Source organism: Alexandromys fortis, unplaced genomic scaffold, assembly GCF_014885135.2.
Source record: "Alexandromys fortis isolate MF-2015 unplaced genomic scaffold, M_Fortis_MF-2015_v1.1 scaffold_6, whole genome shotgun sequence".
NCBI lineage: Eukaryota > Metazoa > Chordata > Mammalia > Rodentia > Cricetidae > Alexandromys > Alexandromys fortis.
In genome coordinates, this window is record NW_026067902.1 from 58,199 (window position 1) to 72,711 (window position 14,513).

A 14,513-nucleotide genomic window follows, 5' to 3' on the forward strand; every position below is an offset into this window, starting at 1 on the left:
CTAGACTGGGTAGAGAGATCAAACAATCCACACTCCTTTTTGAATAAGAAATGACATCTCAAAGAGGCAACAGAAGCATCAGAGGAGAAACAAAGCAAAGAAGCATTAGAAGAAGATGAATACTGAGCTTTGGTTATGGCAAAACTTGTACATACAAAGCGACTGACATGCAATTCTGCAGGAAGAGCTAGCTCACAAGACTCCCAGCCTTCCATCTAGACCCCAAGATCTCTGCCACATGCTGAATCAGGATCTTCCAGTTCTTACTTGTTCACCTCCAAGTCTTGTTCCTACCACCCTGTGTGGATTTACATCACCCGAGGTAACCTTGAGACAACACTGAACTTACCTGAACCATGCACTTCTGGAAAACAATGGCAGTTAAGCAATCCCACCCATTCTCTGAAGTTCTGAGAGATGCCTAGCCGTAAATTAGCATTATTCCTCTTGGCTTGCAGAACACTCAGTGGTGACCATCTTGCAGTCTCTGCTAAGGCAGACACAAATGACAATCCAAATTCCCATTCTGTTCTCTTACACCCGAACTTTCTGTCTCCATTTACCCAGGTTAAGCCTGGGTCAAAGACTGCACCAAACTCAAATCCATCTTCTCTCCTTGTTCTAAACTCCTGAGTTTTAAAACACATGATTAATGAAAACCACCGCTCGCTAATGGCTCCTGTAAGAAACCACCTGTCTAATACCATCATTCAATTCCCCACAGGCAAAGCTGTCTGTACTTCTTTTACATCTTTTTTTGTTTTTTCTGCTTGAACTTTTCAGATACTTAAAGATCTGCCAGGTCAAATAGCTCTTCCTATTTCAGTTCTCTTCGACTCTCCATGGTCACCATCCTCTTCCATTAAAGAGTACAAGATTAAAGGCTGCCTTTATCTAAATCTAGACCTACTATTGCTTGACACTTTCAACCTAGCAAGGGGTTTAACTTTTTAAAACACAAATCATAATTCCCTCTTATAGAATCACAATTGTTACAACCTTTTGATATATAACAACACAAGAAAATATATAGGAGACAAGAACAACATAACTAATATGCTGTCATATTTCCTTCAATATTCAAAGAAGAAAATTATACATTAAAATATACCCGTAAAGTGCATTTTATAATAAAAATGAAAACTTACAAATAAGTGAGGTTTGAAATCAGTAATAATTTCTACACATTTCTCTTTTGGCTGATATAATCTAATTGTATCTTTAGGACTTACTAAAAAGAAAAAAGAAGCTAGTTGAACTACTACTTCTCTTTAACTCAAGCATGAAACCAGTAATCATATAATTACTAAAATTCTTTCTGAAGAACTCTTTACGACAGTTTGTTACTTCTCCATTAACCCAGTGATCTTAATCAGATGCATAAAATAAATTCTCAATAAAATCATAAAGAAAAAAGACAAGGCATTTCTATACCCATAGAGTATAGAAAATGTTTAAAATCATAAAAACATAGCAAAGAAAATACAGAAAAGTAAATCACTCACCCGCATTGACTATTGCGTCCACCTCTAGCAATGTGATGTCACCCCTGTAGAGAGAAACCTTTTCACTGAAACTTTTCTTCATTTGTGGCGTTTCCTGAGTGTTTTCTTCTGTAATAAAAAGAGATATATATTAAGGGTAATATCCTAATTTAATCAAGATCTTTTTGTGTACATGTATGTGTGTCTTCATGTTCGTGGGTGTATTACTGTTCCATGGTGCAAGTGTGGAGGGCACAGGACCACCTTCACTTTCCAGCTTGTTTTCACAGAGTCTTTCTACCACTTCATGTGCCAAGCCAGCTGGACCTAAGCTTCTGAGGTCTCTCTCTGCTTCTATCTCCCCATTATAGAAACTCAGACAGATCTGGCTATTTTATATGGGTTCTGATTCAGACTCAGGTTCTCATGACTAAATGGAAAGAACTTTTACTCACTAAGCCATATCTCTGAGGACTAAGCAACTACTTTCTCATCAGGACAACTATAAAGTCAATATGAAACACAGAGTTACAAAGGAAATTTAAAAATATATGTAAGTATCAGGGGTGTGATTTATTCTCTATTTATATTTTATTTTCAAGATAAATGCACTATCTAAACCAATGGTCAGGTGGAAGTTTTGAGCAACTTTGGGCAATATCTTTGATCACTAAGAAAATTAACATCAATTTTATTTTGATGCTTTTATTTGAAGATGAAATTATGTTCTATTATACTCATAAGGAATAGAGATGTGCAACTACAGAAAGAAAACATATTTCTCAATGAAGGAGCTCATTTCTACTTTCCCCTGTTACTTAAAAGGACCACATGAAACATTTATTTGACCATTTAGGTTCAACTCTTTGCTACCTTTAAAAAAGATGTCCCTCAGGGTAGAACACCTCAAAGAGAAGAAATGAATTTGTGAAAATGTTCTTTCCTTACCACATTGTATTTAACCTTTTGCTCTGTAAGGCAATGTTACTATGCAAGAGAAATAGCACCATAAAACACACGGAGCCAGCAAGCTGCTCTAAAATCTGACGCATTGTTACGTACTTGAAAGAATTTGAATTGTCACTTATTTTTAGACACAGAAACATGTCTTAAAATACACAAAGATTATATATAAAAAATACCATATTTTAGAAAAACATTTATAAACTTAAGTATTTATGAAATATGTATATCTTTTATGGAGAACTATAATGTTATCCACTCACTAAAACATTCTCAAATGAGCATGTAATCTTAAAGTATTTGGGAGATAAGAGGTTTTGAAGTACCTAAATTGTCTTTGAGACTGTCTTAGCTTGGTTTCTCTCTTGCTATAATAAACACCATGACCAAAACCAACCAGGAGAAGGAAAAGTTTTATTTCCTCTTACACTTACAGTCCACCACCAGGAAAAGTCAGGCCAGGAACTCAAATCAGGAGGCAAAAACTGAAGCAGAGACCAAGGAAGAACACTGATTAAGGCTTGCTTTCTCTGACTTGCTCAGCTACTTTTGTTAAACAGCTGAGGGTCCATGCCAAGGCATCAAACCAACTACAGTGGGTTAGGCCCTCCAGCATCAATCACCAATCAAAAAATACCCCAAAGACATGCCCATAGGCTAATTGACTGGAGACAATTCAATTGAGATTCCTAATACAGCAAGACCATGAGTTTCATATCCCATCAGTTAGTACTCTTAGGACGTTTAAATTTAAAAACCCTGATTTCCAGTTAAAGTTTACTGGACTACAATAAATATCTGATGATTTCTGCAGACACCCAAAGTATCTGCATTAATGAAAATCTATAAATTACAAGACTTCTCACTGAAGTTAAGTGTCAGAACTCCAGTGGGTATTAAATTAGCAAGGACTTCACAAAGAAAACAGAATTTATTTGTATTTTAGAAGTGACAAATAGACTTAGAAGCATTTCCACTTTTAAGAAATAGGTCTATAAAATTAAGCCCTTATTTCCCTGTGGAGTGTTTCATATACACCACTACAATTTTAGTGGTGCTGTTAAGTTGCTAGATACTGGCAGGATTTGAGGACATTAAGGCTGGACTCCTCCTTCATAACCAATACCATATCAAACCAATAGCTGAAAATGCAGGAAGCTAAGTACTAGTCAGAGGAATGGAATGTGACTTGAATCCTAACTCTGGCCGTTAGAGGAAATGTGACATTTTGAGCCTCACAGAATGACATTAATTATTAACCATTTAAACTTGGATCCAAGAGCACTAAACTTTACAAGATCACTGTATATCATGAGGGTTTTGTGGTTTAAAAAAAAAAAGGATTGTAGATTATATCATTTGTCCATCCCTCCCCTCACCCTTGTAAGGGACAATCCTAACTGGCTTGTCAATCACCTGGACAGAAAAATGCCCCCCAAGAAAAAGTTGCCAATTCAAGAAAATTTAAAAGCTATATTTTAAAAAATGTATAAAATCTACTTAAAATGAAAAATTGTCACAATTCTCTCATAGATAGAATCATAGCCCTGCCGATATGAATTCTTTGACTTCTTCCTTTCCTACTTGTATCTATTTTATTTCCTTCTAAGTGGTCCAGCTAGGACTGCAAGCACAATATTGAATAGGGTTGAAGGGAATGGGCGTCTTGTTACTGATGTTAGCGGGACTGCTTTGAATTTTCTCCATTTTTGCATAATGATTGCTATCAGTTTGTCATTTGCAGATTTTACTGAGTGGAGTTATAGTCTCTCCATTTCTAGTCTCGCCAAGTCTTTATTTATGAAGAGGTGTTGGAGTCTGTCTTTCTGCATCTACAGAGATGATCACATGATTTCTCTCCTGAGTTCACTTATGTGAAAAATAATATTGATTGACTTCCATGTGTTGAAAATGACTGTATGTCCAGAATGAAGGCAATTTGATCACGCTGTTTTGGTGTGTTATTGCGTCAATTTGCAAGTATTATATTAAGAAACTTTGAATATATGTTCATCATGAGATCAGTCTATAATTTCATTGTTGCTGTTGTTGTTGTGGTCTTTACATGGTTTTAATGTAGGGATAGTGATAGTGTTTTAAAAGGTTGGAAATGTCCCATCATTTTCTATTTCTATAGGAATACTTTCTGATATTGTGAAAAAGGCCTGGTAGAATTCTGTGTAGCATACGTCTGGCCAGGAACAATCTTTAGTTTTTTTGTTGTTGTTGTTTTTAGTTGCTGTTTCAATTTCATTGCTTGTTATAGATGTGTATATTTATTTCATCTTGATATAATTTTACTATGCCATATGAATCTACAAAAACATTCATTTATTTTAAATTTTCCAGTTTAGTGGAATATAAATCTTGAACGCCTGCCTGAATGTCTTGGTATCTGTTATAATAGTGCACTTTCTATTTCTAATATTATTAATTTGTATCTTTCTTCTATCTTTGGATTATTTTACTAAGTTTTTGCTTTTCCAATTTTTCATTAAGTTTTTGCCTTGGGGTACATCATCAGATTGTTTATTTGAGAACTATTTATCTTTTTAAGGATTCATTTTACTAATTTTATTATTTGTGTGTATGAAGAGTGCCCATAGAGGTCATAGAGGGCACTCTATCTCCTGGAATGAGAATTACATATAGTTGTACCTGCTAGAAACCAAAGTTTGGTCCTCTGAAGAACAACAAGCGCTCTTAACTATGGAGTCTTAATTAGGGACCAGGCATTTGATTGTACTTAAAACCAGAGATGTCTCTCTTAGGACTGCCTTCATTAGCATACTGCGTTTTTATTTTCATTTAGTGCTTGGATTTTTTAATACCATCTATATTTCTTCAATGATTTATCCATCATTTAACAAGGTGTTATTTAGTCCCATGAATCTGTGTATTTCTACAGTTTTTCTTGCTATTGATTTCCAGTCTTACTCCACTATGGTCTGATAGCATATATCCTAGCTCTTCTATATTTGTTGAAATTAGAATTGTGTCTAATATGTGATATACTCTAGAAAAAGTTCTATGTATTCCTGAGAAGAATGTGAATTCTTTAGTTTTGGTAGTCTTCTGTAGATGCCTGTAAGGTATGTTTGATCTGTGATGTGATGTTATTTAATATTTCTGTTTGTTTGGCTGGGTTTTTTGTTTGTTGTTTGGGAGGGAGGCTGACTGATCTAACGGTGATGGTAGAGTATTAATTAGGTCACTATTACTATATATGAATTAATTCTTGTCTTAATATTTAGTAGAACATATTTTATAAAACTGGATGAGGCTGTGCTTGGTGTGTTTATGTTTAGAATTATATTGACAGATTGTTCCTTATCAGTACGAAGGGACTTTATTTATGCTGATGAGTTCTGGGTTAAATTCAATTTTATGAGGTATTAGGATAGCACTGTCCATGTGCTTTTGGTCTTATTCCCTTGGAAGACCTGTTTTTGTCCCATCTTTTTACCCTAAGATGTGTGTGACTTGGAGACAACAAAAATAAAGAGTTTGCTTTCTAATCCAATCTTCTAGTTCATGTCCTCTGATGAATGAATTGTTAATCATTAATATTCAGAGTTACTATGGACTGGTATTTATTCTTGCCATTTGTTGTGTTTGATGTTTCCTTAGTCCTCTCTTACTTAGCAAATGTGTTAGCCTCATTTATTTTTCTCTCAGTAGCCTCTTGAATTTAGACCTTAATCTAAAGTATTTACCCCAACATGTTTTGTAGGACTTCCTTGGTGATTACAAACTCCTTTGGCCTGCTCTTGTCACAGAAAGTTGTTCTTGAGCCGGGCGGTGGTGGCGCACGCTTTTAATCCCAGCACTCGGGAGGCAGAGGCAGGCAGATGTCTGTGAGTTCGAGACCAGCCTGGTCTACAGAGCTAGTTCCAGGACAGGCTCCAAAGCCACAGAGAAACCCTGTCTCGAAAAACCAAAAAAATAAATAAATAAATAAATAAATAAATAAATAAATAAATAAATAAAATTAAAAAAAAAAGAAAGTTGTTCTTTCTCCTACAATCAAGATAGACCAGTGTACTTGGCATATTCAGCTGGGTTGGCAGTTATCACCTTTCAGAAGTCTTTCCAAGCCCTTCTTACTTTCAAAATTTTGACTGAAAAGCCAGAAGTGATTCTTATGCTTGTCCTTATATGTGCCTTGGCCCTTCTCTCTTGCAGTTTTCAGTACGTAATTTTGTTCTGTATATTCAATGTTTTAACTATGATATGATATAGGAACTTCCTTTTCTGAACCCATGTATTTGGTCTTTGGTGTGCCTTAATACTTAGATGAAGTTCTCTTTACCTAGATTTTAGACTTATTTTCTATGATCTTATTTAAAAGATTTTATGTGCCTGTGATATGAAATTCTTACTCTATATACCTACAATTTATAAATTTTGCTTTTTTATGATGTCCCCAAGTTCTTTAATGTTCCATTCATGTTTCTTTAAAATTTATCATTGATATTGACTGAATGATCCAGTTCTCTTACTTTGTCTTCAAGCTCTGAAATTCTATCTTCCATATAATCCTTTAGTGTGATATTTTGTGTTTTAATAAATAAAGCTCACCTGAAGAACAGAGTGCAAAGCTAGCCACACTAATCAGCCATACAGGGCAGGCAGTGGTGGTGCATGTCTTTAATACCAGCACTAGAGAGAAATATAAGGCAGGATGAGACAGGAACTTGATCTCTTTTCAGTCTGAAGATTTCATAAAGGTAAGAATTCTCTAGAGCCTTGGATGCTTGGCTTTTCTGATCTTCATCTTGATCCCCAGTATCTACCCCTGGGTTTTTATTATCCGTGCTACAATTCTTCCACTGATAAAGTTTTCTGCTAAACTTTTGGCCTACTGTTTTTCTTCTCATTTCTATCATCATTTAGGTTTTTTCAGTTTGATTTTTCTTCAGTACTTATTTTTATATAATGTTATTTTTGAATCTTCAATTGACTTCCTCATTTCATTCAGCTGTTTGTGTTCTCTTAGAATTTCTTTGTCCTTCCTTTGGGTTGTTTTATATTTATAATCATCCTTTTTAATCCTCCATCGGAAATTTCACCTAAGCCCATTTTCATCAGTGACTATTATTATGAGATTGGTCATTTCCAGAGGAAATGAGTTGTCTTGATTTTTCATGTTACTTGTATTTTTCTGCCATCTGGAGTTATATTGTTGGTTAAGGATCTTGTTGTTCTTGCTTTGGGTTGCCTCTTTTATTTCTGTGGAGGTATTTGCAGTCCTTAGAAGAGATCAGATTATAATACACCAGTAGTGATACTTTCATCCTTTAGATTGATGTCCAAGGCATTAGACTATATTCCTAGTCCACCCCATGGGCTGAGTACTGTCTGCTGGAGCAGTCCCTATGAAATGGTTAACTCACTCTGATAACAGGGCAGCAGCTGATACAAAATAAACACTTTTTAAGTACCAATTATTTTACAGAGAAAGGGGACCTCAATAGTATAATACACCTTAATCTGTTCATTACTGGGTATGAGTAGAAAGAAAAAGAAAAAAGAAAGATGTAATCATGGTGAGATCAGTGATTGGTGTTAGATTGCTGGACAGGAGGTAGAGGAGGAAGACACAAGAGTTGAAATATTAGAGAGGGGGAAGAGGGGGGGTAAGACAGACTAAAAACTGAGAGGTGAAGATATGCACTCAGATATCACAAGCCATGCCAGCTTCTAGGCTTTAGGAGGAAAGTAACAGTGAGAGGGGAAAGTAAGAGTAAAGAAAAGAAAATGAAAGAAGACAATGAGACAGACAAACAAACAGTAAAACATGTGAACAGCCTGATACATTGACCTTGAGTATTATACAAATAAGGAGAGTTGTAGGGGTAACAAAAGTAAAATGGAGCGAAATAATGATGAACTCAATGGCCAGTGTATTATTTATTACAACTGGAGACCTTCTGCACTGGCTTCCTAGGCATGCTCCAATTTCTATTCTGAGTTTACTTTTACCAGTCCTGTTCTTCTCTTAGGGATGGTGTAATTTACTTCTGTGCGTAGCTTTCTTATGGAGATAGTTGGCTCTGAAGGTCTAAGGATCTAAAAATAAAACTCCACCTAGAGTTTCTGTGGACCTTCTGAGTATGCAGGAGTGACTGTGAAGTGCCTGGAGAACAATGCAGAGCTTGTACTTGATTCCCATCACCTCCTGGTTCCCCATGGGCATTGATGGCAATCCTAGCAATGGCTGTCACTGACAATCGGTCAAAATTTGCAGCTGGAGTAGAGCTGCATTGGTTGCAGATGCAGCAATGAAACTGGGGTCCTCTGATAGAAAAAATTACTGGAGTATTGACCAAGTGGATCCTAGAGACTGAAGAACCAGTTAGTGAGGTAATAAAATACCCATTTCTATTGTTTAACTAACCATAATGAGCTGTTTTTTCCAACATGACTTTGATGCTACTATCTTGCTTAGAAATCCTCTACTTTTTTGAATTTTGAATTTTTTACCTACCTCTTCCGTGTTCCTCCATCCAAAATACCTTACTGAGATCCTCTCTAAGCCCTGCATTACTACTTCCTAGCTCTCTAGCTGTCCTCAGTCCTCCAAATCCTGTCTGGTTAATTTTGGTCAGCTAGTGGCTAGCTCTACTCTCTGATTCAAAGGAAGATTTATTGTCAAAATGTGACCAAAATATCACACAACAGTCTGTAGTTCTATATTTAGGGGAAGGACTCCATAAGATTTCGCTCCCTCCCCCCACAATGTTGGCAGGTCTGTGTTGTACTTGTTTAGGCAGTCATGCTATTGAGGTACCATGGGTAAAGTTTTTGTCATTTTTAGGAGAATCAATCTCACGGCAGACTTCCTGATCCTTTGGCTCTTACAGTCTTATGGGCCCTCTTCCAGGATGTTCCTTTGGCCTGTGATGGGGGTTCTGTTTTAACTGTATCCAATGGGGATGGGCACCTATGATCAGTTGTTTTCTGCATAGTGACCAATTGGAGTTTTCTGTGATGGTCTCAGTCTGCTACAAAGTGAAGTTTATTTGATGAGGGTTGAGAGTTTCACTTGTCAGTAGGTACTACTAACCTGTAGTTAGGAATTATGCTAGGTTATTAAAGTGACGGTAGAAGTTTCTCCTCTAAGAACCATGATCTCACAAGCTTTTTGCTTGCTTTTTTTAAAATTACTATTTTTATTTTTATTCTCCTTATTAAGTTTGAGCTATTTTGTTGTTGAACTTTTTAGTAAATATTTAACTCATGCTTATGTGTATGTATCTGTGTTCACAACATGTGTTTATGAGTACTCTGAAGCCAGAAGAGCCTCCTGAAACTGGAGTTACAGTTGATTATAAGCCACCCAAAGCGAGTGCTGAGAGCTGGACTCGGGTCCTCTGTGAAGAGCAACAAGTCATCTTAATAACTGAGGTCTCTCCAACCCCAGGAATTCTCCTTTTTCTTTGTTTCCTTTGCCTTTTAAAATTCTTTTCATCTTTCTCTCTCAATTTCCCCAATAATATTCTTCCTCATTATTCTTTCTTTCTATTACTTAATCTTGCTTTTTTTTATTTTTCCATGCCCTGCCTCCTTCTTTACTGTATTCAATTAATACCCTCACTATTACTCCTAAGAAATTTTTTAACTTTGTAGTTTTTCCATTTAATTTTAATACTATTTCTAAATGCCATTTTGACTGATGTTTTTACTATTACAATAACAGTATTTCTACTATTGGTAGTACTATGGACTTAACCTCCATGATTAGACTACTCAATAAGAGCATTCCCAATGAATCCAGAATAGTTATCTAAATCAACATATATGCAAATCACAAAACAGAAACATGAAAAATATAAGGCAACAAAACTCCTCCAAAAATATTATAACCCCTCAAGTACTAGTTCCAAAGTTCTAAAAGAGATAAATCATCAGAGGAAGAAATACAAAAATCTTCTGGTAAACATTATCTATGACTTTAAAGGGGACTGAACAGGAGATGAATCCAACTCAGGCCTCAAAAAGAAAAGTCAGAAAAATAAAAGAAATACTGGCAAAAATGAACAAATATATCAGCAGTGTAAATGAAAAGGTAAGCACCATAGAAGAAAATAAATCATGATTTTGAAATGAACTAAAATAAAATCTAAATGTTGGAAATGGAAATTTCAATGAATCAAAACATAAGATATAAAGTATGATCAATAGACTTGACATTGCAGAAGAAATACAAAGGATATGGGACAAGGGAACAAAGTCAATGAAACAGCACGTTCAAACATCAGAAAAGGAAATGGAAGAGAAAAGCAAGACTACAACGTCCAGTAAATCCTGGGTATCACAGTGACAAGACAAATAAAACCCTATGGAATTCAAGGAGCTAAGACTTAGCTAACATCGTAGAGCATATATCCAATGAAATTATGGTAGAAAATTTCCTAAAGCTAGAGATGTAGACAACCAAACACAACAGGCATTTAGAAATAGAATATGAAATAGACATGATCAGAAGAGAATCCTTTCATGGCATTACAGTCATAAGCTACATGAACAGCTACAGAGACAGCTCTGTAAAATGAGTAAACCACTTGTCATAAAAGCATGATGACCTGAGTTCAGATCCCCAGAGCCCACCAAAAGCCAGACACAATGGCATAAGCATCCGTAATCCCAAAAAGCCTCTGCAGCTGAAGGGGGTAAGAGGCAGGAGTATTCCAGCTAGCCTGGTATAGCCAGCAGTAAACAAAAGAGACCATGGAAGGATCAACACTAGAGGTTGTCTTTCCACGTGTGGGCTAAGGCGCATGTGTATCTGCACGCACGCACACACACACACACACACACACACACACACACATTCTGCTTTTCTGTACTAATATTTGGAGTTGTATTAACTACCCTAAGGCACTTAATAAAATTGAGGCACATGGAGATTTAAAAACTTACCCTGGTCACAAAACTGAAAGAGCCAAGAGACATCTGAGCCCAGTAAGTCTGATTCTAGAAGCAATGTGTTTAGTGAATCACGTCTCATGGTCAAGTTCAGCCTCACAAGGACTTTTTTTAAAGGCACAAATTCTATAAATAAAAGCATACTCTGGGGATGGGGAGATATCTTGGTGATTAGAGTGCTTGCTACAGACATGTAAGGACCAAGTTTCTTGAATAAGACTCTAATTTCTCTGTGTGCTAAATTAAACATTTAAAACACTAAAAACTGATTTATTTTATCTCTAGTACACTACTCCTACTGCTGTGAAGGCAGCACTTAATTTTCTTCCAAATTTCCTTAATATTATAGTGATAATTACTTAAATAGTACAATTACCAATCTTGGTTTCTCTTTATTCTCAAATGTTCATTTCTTAGTAGTAGTATAATCTATTAACTGAACTGCACTTGGCACCAGGGCAGATGGTTTATACAACTTAAAACATATAACCACTGTTCACCAAATATCAGCAGAAAAAAGTCAATGGCCTATTGAATCACTAAGTAGGGTTGGACAGAAGCTCAAATAGAAATAGATCCGTAAAAAAGTTCTCAAAATAACCGTGGCTAAACTAAGGCTGTGGCAATGGAAACAGGAGAGAAGAATGCCAGGAATAATACTCTAGAGACATACCTACAAAGAATGGGGTCCTGTTGGAGGAGAGAAGCCAGAAATTGCCAGGTATATTTGCTGGCTTCTGTTCTAGGTTAATATTAAGAAGAAATGTAGGCAGGAGAGGTCATATGGAAAGGAATATAATTGTGTCAGGATTGATTATGTTAGCTCCAAGTTTCCTACAGAATGTTCATATACATGAATTATCTGCTCAAAAGAAAGAGATTCAGGCCTGGATACTTGGGTTTAGGAAATGGCAGATGGTAATGACATTGGGGGAGACGTCATTAAGTAAGAGTAGAACTGAAATTAAAATGGACCAAAGCCAAAATGCTGGATATGGCAACCTTTACACCTACAGTGAATGGAGAGTACATGAAAAATACACAGTAAACAACTCAGACAAGAAAATGCAACCTAGAAAAAAAAATGATCAAGAGCTTCACATTTTACAGTCAAGAATCAAGGCAGAAAATGTTCTTCTGGATACAACCATCACAGTATGACCACTGACCGTCAAAAGGATTTCAATAAAGACAAAAATATAAACATGTCTACAGCTGAGCCTAGATGCATGACATGACAGAGAAGTAAGGTGTAAAAATCTGTGTCCCTAATAGACCACACAAAGTGAACTTCCAGTTGACCTCAAATCTCCTCTTTAAAAACATGGGATCACTTATAATCCTTTTATTCTAAGAGCCCAGCCTTACCACATCCAGCAAATAGATATCTTAATTTGTCAAACAGCTTCCTGTTTTGAGATCTATTTAATTATTTCTTATTTTTATCCTAAGATAATATATGAATGCTTTTACAATAAATCCTTGAATGCATCACTGATTGTTTCTTTAGTTTCAACTAATATAGAATTATTAAGTCACATGCAGCCTACATATGTTAGAAATAATGAAAACTGTAAAAATCATACTGCTTTATTTAAATAGGAGTAAAAGGGGAAAATACAGAAGCCTGGTTTAAGACAGTAAGAAGTGAGGAGGTGATCATTGGCTGAGGTTACTACAGAAAGGATAAAAGCTGAAGATGCCATCAGATTAAAACTCATTGTTTATCTGAATATGACTGATCATTAGATTCTGTATCTTCCTTAACTCTTCTAATTAGTCACATTGATTCCTACAATTTTGGACTATTTAATCCTCCTAGCTTATATCCAACCGAGTATCAAAATTCTACCAATTCTACTGTTGAAATATCCCAAATTCATCCCCTCTTCTTGAATTATAACAAAAATTAATTAAATCAATAGATAAAATTTCCAGGCTCTAGCCTATCTTATTAATCTTATTTTTATGACTTATACATCATCGTGCCCTAATAAGACCAGTTCTACTAACATTTCCATGTCATTGCAAACTTCTATTTCTTTTAGGAACCAATAAGGGCATTTTGGAATTTTCCATTCTGTGTGTTATGCAGACTATTGTTTTACAAACAATCCTTAATCTTGGAGAGGAGAACTTCCATGCTAGATCAATGTCTTCTCCATTCTTGACTTCTTCCAGATCCGTAGCATAATACTGACACATGGTAAATATTCATTTACTGAAAGACGCCAAGAAAAATTGAAAGCAACATGGGGGGGGGAATAACAAAATAAACAGATCAATATAAAAGAAATTTTCAAATTAATCACATAAAATATTAGTGAATAATAGAGTCATACACCAAACTAATCCAAGTTCCTATACAGAAGTGTTAACAGTGTAGATATGGTATTTAATTTCCTGCTTCACAAATCACTAAACCTAATGCTTCTGCCTTTTGTTCTATAACCTTTAAGATAGTTTCACCAACTGTATTCCAAAGAAGCAGACAAAATTCCTCCGAGGAGGGTTCTAGGCATCTTACATTTAGCAGACTTGAAGATGATTCTTCAACATACTAGAAAGGACCACTCTTCCAAATTACTAGCCTACATTTCAAATCACTGACATAATCTTAAGCAAGATTAGAACTCCAACAGTACAACATGTTCATTCACAAAACATAAAAGTTTCTGGGCTTGGTGCTGTATGGCCACAATCTCAGAACTCAAGAAGGTGAGATGACCTTTGGGGGTTCCTGATTCATGAGAGAGTCTGCAAGACATTCTTCAGGACAAGCAGATAGTGACTGCCTTTGAAATTTCCTGCTTTGTGGAAATGTCTGCTGGAAACTATGGGCCTGTAGGCAGAAGATGGATGCCCCAACGGTACAGAGGAACTTTGGGTGACTGTCCAGGCAGCGAGATGTCTCTGTCATTTCTAGAGCTTTGGATGTTAAGTTAAAGCCTTCTTTTTTTTTTTTTTTTTTGTTTAAACAGAAAAAGGGGAAGTGATGTGGGAGTGTCATATCAATCTGTTGATTTCATTGGTTAAGTAATAATAAACCAACTGCTTGGCCTCATAGCTTAGAACATAGGTGGGCAGAATAAACAGAATAGGATGCTGGGCGGAAGAGGAAGTGAGGTCAGACTC

The 14,513-nt window shown here is 35.9% G+C and overlaps 1 protein-coding gene across 1 annotated transcript in view; it reads right to left on the reverse strand.

Moving 5' to 3' along the window:
• Positions 1–14,513, reverse strand: part of LOC126496742 (ADP-ribose glycohydrolase MACROD2-like) — a 93,952-nt gene that overhangs the window by 38,601 nt on the left and 40,838 nt on the right. Inside the window, exon 3 of the mRNA XM_050134329.1 lies at positions 1,506–1,613. Coding sequence (XP_049990286.1) covers positions 1,506–1,613 — 108 coding nt within the window. The remainder of the gene's footprint in view (positions 1–1,505; positions 1,614–14,513) is intronic.